This window comes from Chiloscyllium plagiosum, unplaced genomic scaffold (assembly GCF_037043375.1).
Source record: "Chiloscyllium plagiosum isolate Xiang-an unplaced genomic scaffold, Cpla_swu_hap1 HiC_scaffold_17, whole genome shotgun sequence".
NCBI lineage: Eukaryota > Metazoa > Chordata > Chondrichthyes > Orectolobiformes > Hemiscylliidae > Chiloscyllium > Chiloscyllium plagiosum.
In genome coordinates, this window is record NW_028270155.1 from 4,251,005 (window position 1) to 4,265,305 (window position 14,301).

The window sequence follows — 14,301 nt, forward strand, 5'->3', positions numbered from 1 at the left end:
TCAGTTTCTGGTCAATGATAACACCAGGTTGTTGACAGTGGGAGATTCAGTGATGGTAACATCACTGTATGTCAAGGGGAGATGGCTAAATTCTCTCTTGTTGGAAATGATCATTGGTGGCGTTTACGTAACCTGAACGTTACTTTAACTTGTCAGCCTAAGCCTCGATATGGCCCAAGTCTTGTCACATTTGAACATGGACCTCTTCAGTATCTGAGGAGTCACAAATGGTGCTGAATATTGCGCTATCAGTAAACATCCCAACTTCTGACCTTATGATGGAGGAAAGATCATTGATGAAGCAGCTGAAGATGGTTGGGCCTCGGACACAACCCTGAGGGACCCCTGCAGAGATGCCTTGGAGCTGAGATGACTGACCAACAACTAGAACCACAGTCCGATGCACTAAAGAATTTGGGAGAAGAGAGTTAAGGGCCTGTGGCCGAAACGTCGAATCTCCTGTTCCCTGGATGCTGCCTGACCTGCTGTGCTGTTCCAGCAATAAAGTTTCAACTTTGATCTCCAGCATCTGCAGACCTCACTTTCTCCTAGAAGAGAGTTCACCCCAATTCCCATTGACTCTGGTTTGGAGAGGACTCATTGATGTCATGTTTGGTCGAATGCAGTCTGGATTTCAACAGCTGTCCCTCTCCCCTCCCCTCTGGCATTCAGCTCTTTTGTCCATGAGGTTGTAATGAGGTCAGGAGCTGAGTGGTCTGGCAGAACCCAAACTGGGTGTCAGTTAATAGCAGCTGCTGCTGGGAAGGACTGTTGATGACACTTTCCATCAGCTTACTGATGATCGAGAATAGATGATGGGACAGTAATTGGCTAGGTTGAATTTGGCCTGCTTTTTATTTACAGGACATAATTGATTGTTTCACAGTGTCAGGTAGGTACCGGCATTGCAGCCGGATGTGAATAGCTTGACGAAGGCAGCAGCAAGTTCTGGAGCACAAGTCTTCAATCCTATTGCCAGGATTTTGTCAGGACCCATAACCTTTACAGTCTCCAGTGCCTCCAACCGTTTCTTGATATCACGTGATGTGAATCAAATTGTTTGAAGACTGCCATTTGTAATGCTGGGGACCTCTGAAGGAGGCTGAGATGGATGATCCACTTGATACTTGTTGCTAAAGATCGTTGGGAATGTTTCATCCTTATCGTTTGCACTGATGTGCCGGGCTCTTCCATCATTGAAGATGGGGATATTTGTCGTGCCTTCTCCTTCAGACAGCAGGTTAATTGTCCAACACTATTCATGACTGGATGTGACAAGACTGCTGAGTTTAGATCTGATCCATTGATTGTGTGATTGCTTAGCTCTATCACTTGCTGTTTATGCTATTTGGCACGCAAGCTGTTTTCTGTTTTCAGCTTCACCAGTTAACACCGCAATTTTAGGTATGCCTGATGCTGCTCCTGGCATGCCCTCTGCGCCCTCCATTGAACCAGGGTTGATCCCTGTATGTTTGTATGATTGCAATTTCTGGCCAATCTCCCAAGTATTTTCCTGCAGATAAGGAAAACTAATGCTTATCAAAGAGCATTTTTGAAGAAGTACAGTTTATATTTGAGGCAGTAAAGCATTTGATCAAAAAAATGCTAATCATCCCCTTACGGGCCCTTGTGAACAAAGTAATTGCTGCATATTTCTACATCATAATGTTACTCATATTTCCAAAGTTCCAAGTGGCTGTGAAGTGCTTTGGGACATGGAGTTTTTTGTTTAGAAATGCTTTCTTTTAGGGTATAAGGGCATTATTAGCAACGCAGCATTTGTGGCCCATCTTCAGATGGTAGTGTGAGCCAAATTGTTGCATAGCTGCACCCACAATGCTCTAAGGAAGGGCGTTCCAAGATTTTCAGATTTACAAGGATGTTGTCAGGGTTGGCGAATTGAGCTATAGGGAAAGGTTGAAGAGACTGGGGCTGTTTTCCTTGGAACGTTGAAGGCTGCGGGGTGGCCTTATAAAAGTTTATAAAATCATGAGCAGCATGCATAGGAAGGGTTTGGAGGGATATGAGCCAGGCGCTGGCAGGTGGGATTAGATTGGGTTGGGATATCTGGTCGGCATGGACAGGTTGGACCGAAGGGTCTGTTTCCATGCTGTACATCTTGATGACTATTTTGATCAAAGTGACAGAACACAAATGTAGGTCTCAACTCGGATGGTGTGAGGGCTGGAAGGAAATTTGCAGGTGATGGTTATCCCAAGACAGAGTCATTTTCCTGTACTTGCCCTGTCATCTTGGATGATGCCCGTGTCCTTCGAAGTGGCAGAGAAATGCCAGATTTTGAAGGTACAGGTTATTCTGCTATCACGTACATTTCGTTAATGCAAATTCGCTGTAACACGATTGACGAAATGGGGACATTGTTTCTAAAGCACAAACTTTTAAAACGCACATTGGTTATAACGCAATTCCGATCCTATTCATTTAAATGTTGCTGCTATTACATGATTTTCTTATAATACGGGATTGCATGAGATTGGAACTATCATGTTATAACAGAACCGGCTGTAATGTACTGTCAAAGGAGCCTGCTGCAGTGCATCTTGTATATATCATACACTGGTGCCAAAGGGGGCACTGCCAGAGGTGCTGGGGGAGTGAATAGTGAAGGTGTTGGATGGGGTGCCAATGAATCAAATTGCCCTGTCCTGATGATATCAAGTTTCTCAGGTGTTGATGGAGTTGGGTTCAAAATGCTCTTTTTAATGGAGGTGTATTAGAAACGCCTCGCCTATGTAACACAGATGCTCAAGACTTCAAGTGAACCACTAACTCCTTTACTCAAACAGGTCTGATTCGTCTTGGAATACGAGCAGCACGAACAGCAGCTTTGTGGTCTCAGCTCATTCCAGGCATGCCGAGACACTTTTAAAGCACCACCAGCAGGAACTAAGCAACACTGCAATGATGTAACACACATTAAGACGAGCTGTGGCACCGTAATTTGGAACGGGAACTAAGTAGGAAACATGCCTCTGAGAAACAATTTAAAGAGAACTGCAGAACAGAATTATGAACTTATCTCTACTACATCTGTTTAAAAAAATAAGGATTGGACAATGTTATTTTTCAGCTGGAATGTGAACAACAGATGTTGATAAAACCCCTTGAAACTAATGAAATATTCTGAAGTGTTTCAGAAAAGTTTAATCAAACCACCCAACAAGACCAAGAAGCCAGATAGCCAAAAGCTTGATCAAACAGGTTTTAAGGAACATCTTCAAGGAGGAAAGAGAGGGAGCAAGGTGGATATGCTTAGGCAAGGAATTTCAGAGCGTAAGACTGCTCTGACAATCCAAGGCAATGCTCAAAGTGTCGCATATCATTCCAGTGATCTGGTCACCTTGACTGCTCAATTGTTATTACCAAATGTCAGTATAGGATTCAGCTAAAAGCAAACTGATAGTCACTTTTGTCAACAAAACCATGATTACTTTCTTCACTGATTCTTGAAGGTTGAATCTCTTGGCTCATCTCAAGATATGATTCGATTTAGATTAGATTAGATACCCTACAGTGTGGAAACAGGCCCTTCAGCCCAACAAGTCCTCATCGACCCTCTGAAGAGCAACCCACCCAGATCCTCTGACTAATGCATCTAACACTACAGGCAATTTCGCATGGTCAATTCACCTAACCTGCACATCTTTGGACTGTGGGAGGAAACCAGAACACCCGGAGGAAAGACACGGGGAGAATATGCAAACTCCACACAGGCAGTTGCCCGAAGCGGGAATTGAACCTGGGTTCCTGGCGCTGTGAGGCAGCAGTGCTAACCACTGAGCCACCTTGCCACCCCACTATATTATTTCAAGTCAATTGCATATGCTAAAGGGTCATCATTCTGTGGATAAAGGCATTGCCAAACTTGCTGCTGAGCAGTACAAACACTGCTGAAGTTGGTACTGTGCGTTTAACAAGACAATGGTTTGCACAGTTGGGACCAGCTCAGCCCAACATTGAGCTGCTCCTGATGTGGCTCAGGAGCCTCATCTGACCTCTCAGTCTCTGCTGAATTTACTGCGCAAGATGATTATGGGCTGGGAATAGGCTGAGAAGGTGCAGCATTCAATCCATCTCAGTTTTCTCTGAGACCAAAGCCTATAAAATAATAGCAATGGCAAGATGGGTGTTGCGTTACTACTAGACACTGAGGTGAACCAGACTAAATACATCTGTAGGAATTGCTTGCAGCTCCAGGAAATGAGCAGATCGAATCGAAGCTGCAGACATTGGACAGGAGAAAATTAGCCATACACACTCATCCAGGAAGTGGCCACACCCCTCAGATTAGGTAATTCAAATCTTCACCTGTGATCAGGGGCAGGGGGTCTGAATGGTGAGACAGGTCTGAGGACACTAGAGGGTGGGGTGGGAGGGCTATGAGGAGCCATAGCCCATGCAACTGTCCAACATTTACAACATCCTTCCAAGTGACGTGAATGAGAGTGGGGTCTGCAGAAAGGATGTACACATTCACTACAGCACTGTGGATTAAGTAGATATTCAAGTCAAGGAGGAAATAGGAATATATTTGAGTCAGGGCCAGTAAATTCAGGAGAGGGAATGTGGTGGTTTGTGGAATTGATTGATTCTACTGTCTGCAGCTGTGAGCGGGAGGCCCAAATGTTGTGTTTGCCTGCCTGGTGCAGGGGTGAAGGACATCTTAACGGTGAGAGGGGAACTTGGCAAGGGAGAGAAGGAATCCCATTAACTTCATTCACATTGATATCAGTAATATTTATCACACCAGAAAGAAGGTTCTGCTGAAAGAATTTTAACAATTTGGAGCTGAATTAAAAAACAGAACCTTTAAAGTTTAATCTCCAGGTTACTTCTTGAACCTTGGGCAAACTGGCAAAGGATAAATTAAAAGCATGGCGTTAAGAGTGTGACTCAAAGTTTGGTGTGGGAGGAATGGGTTTCAGTTCATGAGATACTGGCACCAGTACAGTGATAGAAGGAACTATTCCAGTGAGAGGGTTTCACTTAAACCATTCTGGGATCAATGTACTGCCAAATAGAATAACAAAGGCTTAGAGGGCTTTGAATGAAATAGAGAAAAAAGGGTTCTGAAGAGGACACACATCGGCTTACAAAACAAAAGGATATGGCAACATTGCAAGGCAGCTATTTTGGTAATGATACCAGAGTGGGACAGTGTGCACAAACATTTTAAAAATGAATAAATAGAATCAAAAGAAATAAAGTATAGCAAAATTTATCAGCTCTTTACATAAGTGCACATATTCAGAATGAATTAAATGACAGCCAAGATGGAGACACGCTTAATAGGAATTGATAGGAACAGTGAGGGGAGTAACAAATTAAAAATATTATATATGAATGCACGAAGCATTAGAAATAAGGTGGATGAGCTTGAGGCTCATTTGGAAATTGGCAGTTACGATGTTGTGGCTGAGACGTGGCTTCAAGTGAACAGGGCCTGGGAAATGAATATTCAAGGCTATACGTGCTATCGTAAGGACAGACTGACGGGCAGAGGGGGTGGGGTGGCCATGTTGGTAAGGAATGATATTCAGTCCCTCGCACGGGGGAAGTACCTAGAATCAGGGCATGTAGAGTCAGTATGGATAGAGCTGAGAAATTCTAAGGATAGAAAGACCCTAATGGGAGTTATCTAGAGGCCCCCAAACAGTAGCCTGGATGTAGTGTGTAAGTTGAATAAGGAGCTTAAATTGGCCTGTCGCAAAGATATTACTACAGTTGTTATGGGGGATTTCAACATGCAGGCAGACTGGGAGAATCAGGATGGTACTGGACCCCAAGAAAGGGAGTTTGTGGAGTACCTCCGAGATGGATTCTTAGAACACTTGTGCTGGAGCCTATCAGGGAGAAAGCAATTCTGGTTCTGGTGTTGTGCAACGAACCGGATTTGATCAGGGACCTCGAAGTAAAGGAGCCATTAGGAGGTAGTGACCACAATACAATAAGCTTTAATCTGCAATTTGAAAAGGAGAGGGCAGAATCAGAAGTGACAATATTTCAGTTAAATAAAGAGAATTATGGAGCTATGAGGGAGGAGCTGGCCAAAGTTCAATGGTGCAATACCCTAGCAGGGATGGCAGTGGAGCAAAAACGGCAGGTATTTCTGGATATAATGCAGGAGATGCAAGATCAGTTCATTCCAAAAAGGAAGAAAGATCCTAAGGGGACGAGGGGTGGTCATGGCTGACGAGGGGAGTTAAGGACCATATAAAGACAAAAGAGAAAAAGTATAACATAGCAAAGATGAGTGGGAAATCGGAGGACTGGGAAGCTTTTAAAGAACAGAGGATAAGTAAAAAGGAAATACGCAAAGAAAAAAATAAGGTACGAAGGTAAATTGGCCAAAAATATAAAGGAGGATAGTAGAGGCTTTTTTAGGTATGTGAAAAGAAATAAAAATGGTTAAGACTAAAATTGGGCCCTTGAAGACAGAAACAGGTGAATTTATTTCAGGGAACAAACAAATGGCAGAAGAGTTGAATTGGTACTTTAGATCTGTCTTCACTGGGGAAGACACAAGCAATCTCCCAGATGTAATAGCAGCTGAAGGACCTGAACTGAAGGGAATTTATATTAGGCAGGAAATGGTGTTGGAGAGACTGTTAGGTCTGAAGGTTGATAAGTCCCTGGGGCCTGATGGTCGACATCCCAGGGTACCGAAGGATGTGGCTCTATAAATTGTGGATGCATTGGTGATCATTTTCCGATGTTCTGTCGATTCAGGATCAGTTCCTGAGGATTGGAGGGAGGCTAATGTTGTCCCACCTTTTAAGAAAGGAGGGAGAGAGAAAGCAGGAAATTATAGACCAGTTAGTCTGACCTCAGTGGTGGGAAAGATGCTGGAGTCAATTATAAAGGATGAAATTATGGCACATCTGGATAGCAGTAACAGGATAGGTCAGAGTCAGCATGGATTTATGAAGGGGAAATCATACTTGACTAATCCGCTGGAATTTTTTGAGGATGTAAATCTGAAGATGGACAAGGGAGATCCAGTGGATATAGTATACCTGGACTTTCAGAAAGCCTTTGATAAAGTCCCACAGAGGAGGTTAGTGAGCAAACTTAGGGCACATGGTATTAGGAGCAAAATACTGACATGGATTGAAAATTGGTTGCCTGACAGAAACAAAGAGTAGTGATAAATGGCTCCCTTTCGGAATGGCAGGCGGTGACCAGTGATGTGCTGCAGGGATCAGTGCTGGGACCGCAGCTCTTTACAATGTACATTAATGATATAGATGAAGGTATTAAAAGTAATATTAGCAAATTTGCTGATGACACAAAGCTGGGTGGGAGGGTGAAATGTGAGGAGGATGTTAGGAGAATACAGGGCGACCTGGACAGGCTAGGTGAGTGGACAGATGCATGGCAGATGCAGTTTAATGTGGATAAATGTGTGGTTATCCACTTTGGTGGCAAGAACAGGAAGGCAAATTACTACTTAAATGGAGTCGTTAGGTAAAGGGGCAGTACAACGAGATCTAGGAGTTCTTGTACATCAGTCAATGAAAGCAAGCATGCAGGTACAGCAGGCAGTGAAGGAAGCTAATAGCATGCTGGCCTTCATAACAAGAGGAATTGAGTAGAGAAGCAAAGAGGTCCTTCTGCAACTGTACAGGGCCCTGGTGAGACCGCACTTGAAATACTGTGTGCAGTTCTGGTCTCCAAATTTGAGGAAAGACATTCTGGCTATTGAGGGAGTGCAGCGTAGGTTCACGAGGTCAATTCCCGGAATGGCGGGACTATCTTACGCTGAAAGATTGGAGCGACTGGGCTTGTATACCCTTGAGTTTAGAAGGCTGAGAGGGGATCTGATTGAGACATATAAGATTATGAAAGGATTGGACACTCTGGAGGCAGGAAGCATGTTTCCGCTGATGGGTGAGTGCCGAACCAGAGGACACAGTTTAAAAATAAGGGATAGGCCACTTAGAACAGAGTTGAGGAGAAACTTCTTCACCCAGAGAGTGGTGGGTGTGTGGAATGCTCTGCCCCAGAAGGCTGTGGAGGCCAAGTCTCTGGAATACTTTCAAGAAAGAGTTGGATAGAGCTCTTAAGGATAGTGGGATCAAGGGTTATGGGGATAAGGCTGGAACAGGATACTGATTGAGGATGATCAGCCATGATCATAATGAATGGCGGTGCTGGCTCGAAGGGCAGAATGGCCTACTCCTGCACCTATTGTCTGTTGTTTAATAGGAGATCAAGGTTGGGAATAAACATTCAGAAGTATGTGACTTCTTGAAAGCACAGGCAGGAAGGGAAAGGTAGTGCACTAACTTTGTTAGTACCAGATGGAGCAAGTACAACATCATGGAATAATCTTGAATCAGAAAAGGTAGAATTCATATGGATGGAGTTTAGAAACAACACTGGTGGAATGAGTATATAGGCCCCCCAACAGTAACTATATTTTAGGGTACAGAACATATCAGTAAATAATGAAGGCATGCTAAAAAAAAAAGACAGTCTATTAATCATGGGTGATGCAATCATCATTTATATTGGGAATATTAAATTGACAGAGGTAGCCACAAGGAGGAATGTATTGGAACAAACTGAAAACATTAAATATGCTGGAGATCACAGGTCAGGCAGTATCCATGGAAACAGAGTAAGCCAACATTTCGAGTCTATATGACTGTAGATCAGGGCTGCATCACAGCTGTATTAGAATGTACTGAAAGTATTATGGATCATTTCTGGAACAATATGTTCTGGATCCAATGAGGGATCAGGCTATTTTATTTGGTTGTGCAATGAGGTAAGTTTATCATCAGAGTAAAAGATTCCTTTGGAAACAGCGACCATAGCATGGCAAACATGCCAATTTGAGAATGAAAACTTTAGGTTTGAAACAGCTGTGCTGAACTGAAACAAGTGCAATTCCAAAACAAGAAGTTGAGTTGGCTCAAGTGAACTGAGAAAGCAGTTCAGCTGAAAAGATGGTTGCTGAACAATGGTACATATTTAAAGGAATAGTTCATGACTCATATCAAAGATAAATCCCAGTGAGAAAGGAGAAAAAGAAGGCAGAGAAAGGCGATAAATCAACCATAGCTGACAGGGTGGATGCCAAGAGAATGTTTCTATTGTGAAAGAAACGAGAACTAGGAGACAGCAAACTAAATGGTCTCCCATTTACGATCAAAACAAGAAGCATAATTTCTCTTAAGACAGTCGAGAGTCTTTAGAACTTTGTTCCCCAAAGATATGGAGGGTTAGGTCAATGAAATACTTTTAAGCCAGAAGGGGATAGACCTTTGACTTTGAAAAAATCAAATCAAATGTTATCTAGACTAATTGTGGAGCAAGTTGGAGAGGCCAACTGAATGGCCTCTAATTCATATGTTCATATGACATTTTGTTATCCAAGTTACTGCCACCAAATGCCCTTAACTTCATCATCCACATGGACATGCTCAAACTGAGAATCCTGGTTGCAAGTGGTGAAAATGTTTTTTTTTTTCGATGAACAGGGTCACAGCTGAGCCTGGTCTTTGTAAAGTGCCCAATTCCCAGCAGAGAAAGCCATCCAAAATGAGTCCCCTACCCAGTTTATCTATTTCCTTTGCTGAAATCTATGTTAAAAACTGTGGTGCTGGAAACACAGCCAGTCGGGCAGCATCCGAGGAGCAGGAGCCCTAAGTATCCAGTTTACATTACAGAACAATAAGTCATTCATTTGAACTTTCATTTGATCTTCATTTGAAAAACAAACTCTGGCTTCTCAACCTGATATATCTGCACTTCAAACAATGCACAGTTGAGATCAATCAGTAACAGACTATGACCAAAGCAGGAACATTGTGATTCTTTTTTCTCTCCCTTATGCTACAATCCCAAAAATTGGAGGTAGGAAAGAGGGGAATGAAATGGAGATTAGGGTGTTTGTACTGGTCAAAGAAATGTTTTGTCTGTGGGCAAATTGTAAGTTGTCCTACCTGATGGATGATATTTCTGACTGGCCCAATGGATGTATCTGTTGAAAATAAAGAACTGAATTGTTTTTGAGATATCTTTTCAGTAAACTCTGACAATCAGCTTTCCCACAAATGTAAATGTGAGAGAGATGTTCAGAGCCAAATGAAAGTGTTTTAGTAAACCTTTCAAAACTAACCACAAAACCGTCAAACCTATTCTGACCATAAGCTGTTTGCACTATCCAAGCCTTTTTGCAGTTGTTACTTCCTTGCCCCCTTGGATACATTCTTCCATGTCACACTAATCCCTGTTTGCAAACTATCATTTCCTTCTCTACTTCCGAGCTTCTACCCAGGTACTCAAATAATTACCAATTTTGGATTGATCCCCTTCTTGATTTTTATTCCCTTTTTCTCCTCTTTTGAAGTGGGAAGTGCAGAGCATCAGAATCAACAACTAATTTTGGATTGACTCATACCCACCACCACAGTCAAAGCTTGAAAGTTCACACCAGAAAGACTTGCATTTATATAGCAGCTTTCGTGGCTTAGAAGGCCCTAAAGTGCTTTACAATCAAATAAAGTCACTATGGTCATTGTAGGAAACATGAGAGCCAAGTTTTCGAAGTTCCCAGAAGCAAAGATAACTAATCAGATATTCTCTTTCAGTCATGTAGGTGAGGAATAGGTATTGGCCAGGGGATTGGAGAGAATGACCCTCATCTTTGGAATATTGCACTGGGATCTGCTCCATCCGACTGACAGATCATAAGACATCACCTTAGGCAGCTTTGCACTGGCAGGGTCAGCCTACACTTGTTGCTCCAGTTCCTGGATTGGAGTTTGAATCCATGCTTTCTGATTCAAAGGTGGGAGGGCCAGCCCTAAGTCATGGCTGACTCTTAGATTCCAAAAACCAATAATTCATGAAGATATATAAACATGGTCAAAGTACTCAAGCATTATCATCATCTTTGAAGAGATGGTTTTCACAAATTTTGAACCTGAACCTCATCTGCCACCCATATTAACTTCTCAGAAGCAAACCTTAAGCGCAAAACCAGAACAGGAAGAAGCTTATGATGATTCATTTATTCCCTGGTCATGATGGAGGTGATACAACACTGGGCAAGGTGTCAATTGAATAACTCTGAAGAGAAGGGATCAGAAAGAATAGATGGAACAAAAAGCATGGGAGGGATGAGGGGCAAAGGGGCTGCAGTGATAAGTGAAGAGAAAGTCTGGGATCAGAGAGTGTGCATGGTGTCAGTCTCATGCACTTTTCTTTTCCCAATTGAGTCTCTGAATCTGCCATCAGATTAATGCAGCTCGATTCAGCAAAGCGATGTCCGGGAGCCTGAGTATAATCAGCTCATTTTTCCCTTCATCTGCATTTTTAATATATTACTGCCCCATACAATAAAGACTTATCATTAAGCCCAAAACAAGCTTCTACCAGTGGCCTTTTTAAATCAGTTACCAGTCAGAAGCAAATTAATTTTCATCTTGATTCCCTTTTTGAGAAGGGGAGGTTTTGGCACAAAATCTGAAGAACCAGCTCACCCAGTTCTTTGTCACGGTATGCTGAGAGCAGAAATTTAAATTAGCAAACCACAAATGAAAACTCACTACCCCATTGTCGTCCTATTCAGTTTCCAAACAACACCAATGTACCATCACTTTCCTAGCTTTATATCAAAGCAACATCAAATCCAAAATAAGGCTTTGCATAAGATTTGAGAAATTAGGAGTGCTTAAACACAAAGACACAGGCAAAATAGTAAATGTGAAATCAGAAATGTTTGCACTTCATGGAAGTAACCAGTAGGTGCCTGAAAGCACCACACATTCGCTTTAACCACCTGACCACACAAGAGAATTCAGTCAGTTCATACCTGACTTGATGTTAGGCGAATTGTGGCAACACTCGTTGGAGCAGAAGGCCTGGGAGAGATGCTTCCTGGGTGTTGTGCCTGGGCTTGAACCTGAGCCAATGCTTGCTGAGGAACCATGACAAGTTGGCCGCTGTCTGTCCGGACCAAAATCATTCCTAGAAAGGAAGTTAGGAAATGATTCCGGTTTGCTACAACCTAGTTTAATTTTGTACAAAAGCACATGAAAAACTATTAGGACACAAATTTCTAGGCAAAAGTTCAAAGGCAGAATTTATCAACCACCATTCTGGAAGTCAATTGATGAACTGGAGCTGTTGATTAACCTGTGATCAATCACTTGTCAATTCAGTTCCAATCAAAGCATCCAAAGGCCCAAAGTCAATGAACAGGAATTTATTTTTCATCCCTCTAAACAAAGGAAACATGCGTCATGTAGACGAGGTCGACCAACAGGTAGGAAACTTCAGCCAGCAACCCGTTTTCTAATATTTGGGGGGGAACGGCAAGAGTGGCAACAGATGTGGGGAGAGGTGAAGAGATGGATGAGTGACAGGAGTGGAAATAGATGGGGACAGCAGGTGATGGGAATGATGAGAGGAGGGAAATCAGTTTGGAGCAAAGACACCTATGAAATTGAGAGAGTTAACGTTTACATTGGCTTGCAATAATCTGCTTATGGGATTGAAGATTCACACTGTGCTGCATTAACAAACTGGAATTTAAGCAGAGTGAGGATTTGCGCATGCACCTTTGGGATGACCAGGCTGCAGTTTGACATCTCATCCAAACAACACTTCACTCTTAGTACAGCACTGGGAGTTTCTGTCTAGACTTGATGCTCAAATCTCTCAAGTGGGAACTAAATCCACAACCATCTGACTTAGACGCTATCTGACATGTTCATCAAAACAACTGGCACCCCGTTAGTTCATTCAACCAGTTTCCAACATACTAAGTCTGTAGATTTGGTCGTCCCAAACAAATTTCACTTTTGATGGAACACAGTGTAACTCAATAGCCAAAGTGTATATTCCTGCACCTGACATTCCCGGGTTGAAGTCAACATCTGTCTCAAATCTTAAAGTAAATTTCATACAATTTTAATAATATTAGCATTCAAATATAAAAGTTGACGACTGCATACAGATGAGCATAATACATTCAAAACAAACATGGACTATAACTAACTCCTGCACTCGTCACAACTAAAATCCTCACAATGCTCCATGTAAACCATGAGGGGGAGCTGTCCACAATGTCATGATGTGGAGGAGCCAGTGTTGGACTGGGGTGGACAAAGTTAAAAAGCACTCAAAATGACACTGTAATTATTTCTTATAAATTCTGTGTCTTATGGTCCTGCTACACAACTATCTGATGAAGCAGCGTCGCTCCAAAAGCTAATGCTACCAAATAAACCTGTTGGACTATAACCTGTTGTGAGATTTTTACAATTTCATGGGCAGGTATGCTGGTCACAATGAAAACAGAAAAGCAACGTACAAACTGAACTCCTCACATTGGTCTCAAGTATGACAGAATAGTCCTGCAACATAATACAATACAAATCATGGGGATCAGAATGGTGACAGGACAGAAGGTGATCATTCAACCCATAACTTCTGTATCAGCTCTCTGCAAGAGCAACTCACTGTTTCTCACCTTACAACAAAGCTTTGAAAGTACTTCATTTCCTGTAAACCAACCAGGCAAAATATAATTGCTAGTATATCCTCACACTGATGTTTTACACTGCTACATATAACCTCAGATCTACGAAAGCACGATTAACCCATACTAAGTATCTTTGATCTATGTCACTCCCACACTGGAAGGGAAGCATCACCATCCAGTAGAAGGAAGTGCAAAAGCCTTGGCTCACAAGAATGATCCTTATAAAGGAATTCAAGTTCCACTAGGTGTCCTATTAGTGTAATACTAAATCAGACCACAATCGATTTGCCAAGATTTTCCAATTTGCATACATTCCTATCTATTTTACACATTACCGGAAAGAAACAAACAGAAAACTTGCCAAGACTGGAAGTATGGCAAAGACACCACCTCATGCCCAGGGTTTGTACCAAGTTAATCGGTATCGAACCAGAAGTGCCAATTCTCTCAAATTCACGGCTTCCACCACAGAGAAAATTCAGAAAAAAGAAACATGAAGGTGACAAACACATCTCAGCAACTCACCACTAGCTCTGAAGAATGCGATGAAGTGATAAAGTAGAATCTATCCAGACAACAGCATGGGTGAGAAGCTGGGGAACAGGCAATACACCAGAGGAGGAGCTACATTGGCCAATTAGTTAAAAGTCTATGTAGGGTCTGGGAATTGAAAGTCTTCCAAATATCACAAATAGAACAAATTTCTCCAGATTATTTACTAAATAAAAATGATGAGCTAATCTGAGTCAATTCAGTGTCAAACACATTTTCAGCCTGCC

The 14,301-nt window shown here is 42.3% G+C and overlaps 1 protein-coding gene across 8 annotated transcripts in view; it reads right to left on the reverse strand.

Moving 5' to 3' along the window:
• The window catches only part of LOC122558192 (transcription initiation factor TFIID subunit 4), a 370,919-nt gene that overhangs the window by 331,553 nt on the left and 25,065 nt on the right, over positions 1 to 14,301 (reverse strand). For all 8 annotated transcript variants that reach the window (XM_043706504.2, XM_087995688.1, XM_087995691.1 and 5 more), the window contains exon 2: positions 11,849 to 12,003. In XM_043706504.2, coding sequence (XP_043562439.2) covers positions 11,849 to 12,003 — 155 coding nt within the window. The remainder of the gene's footprint in view (positions 1 to 11,848; positions 12,004 to 14,301) is intronic.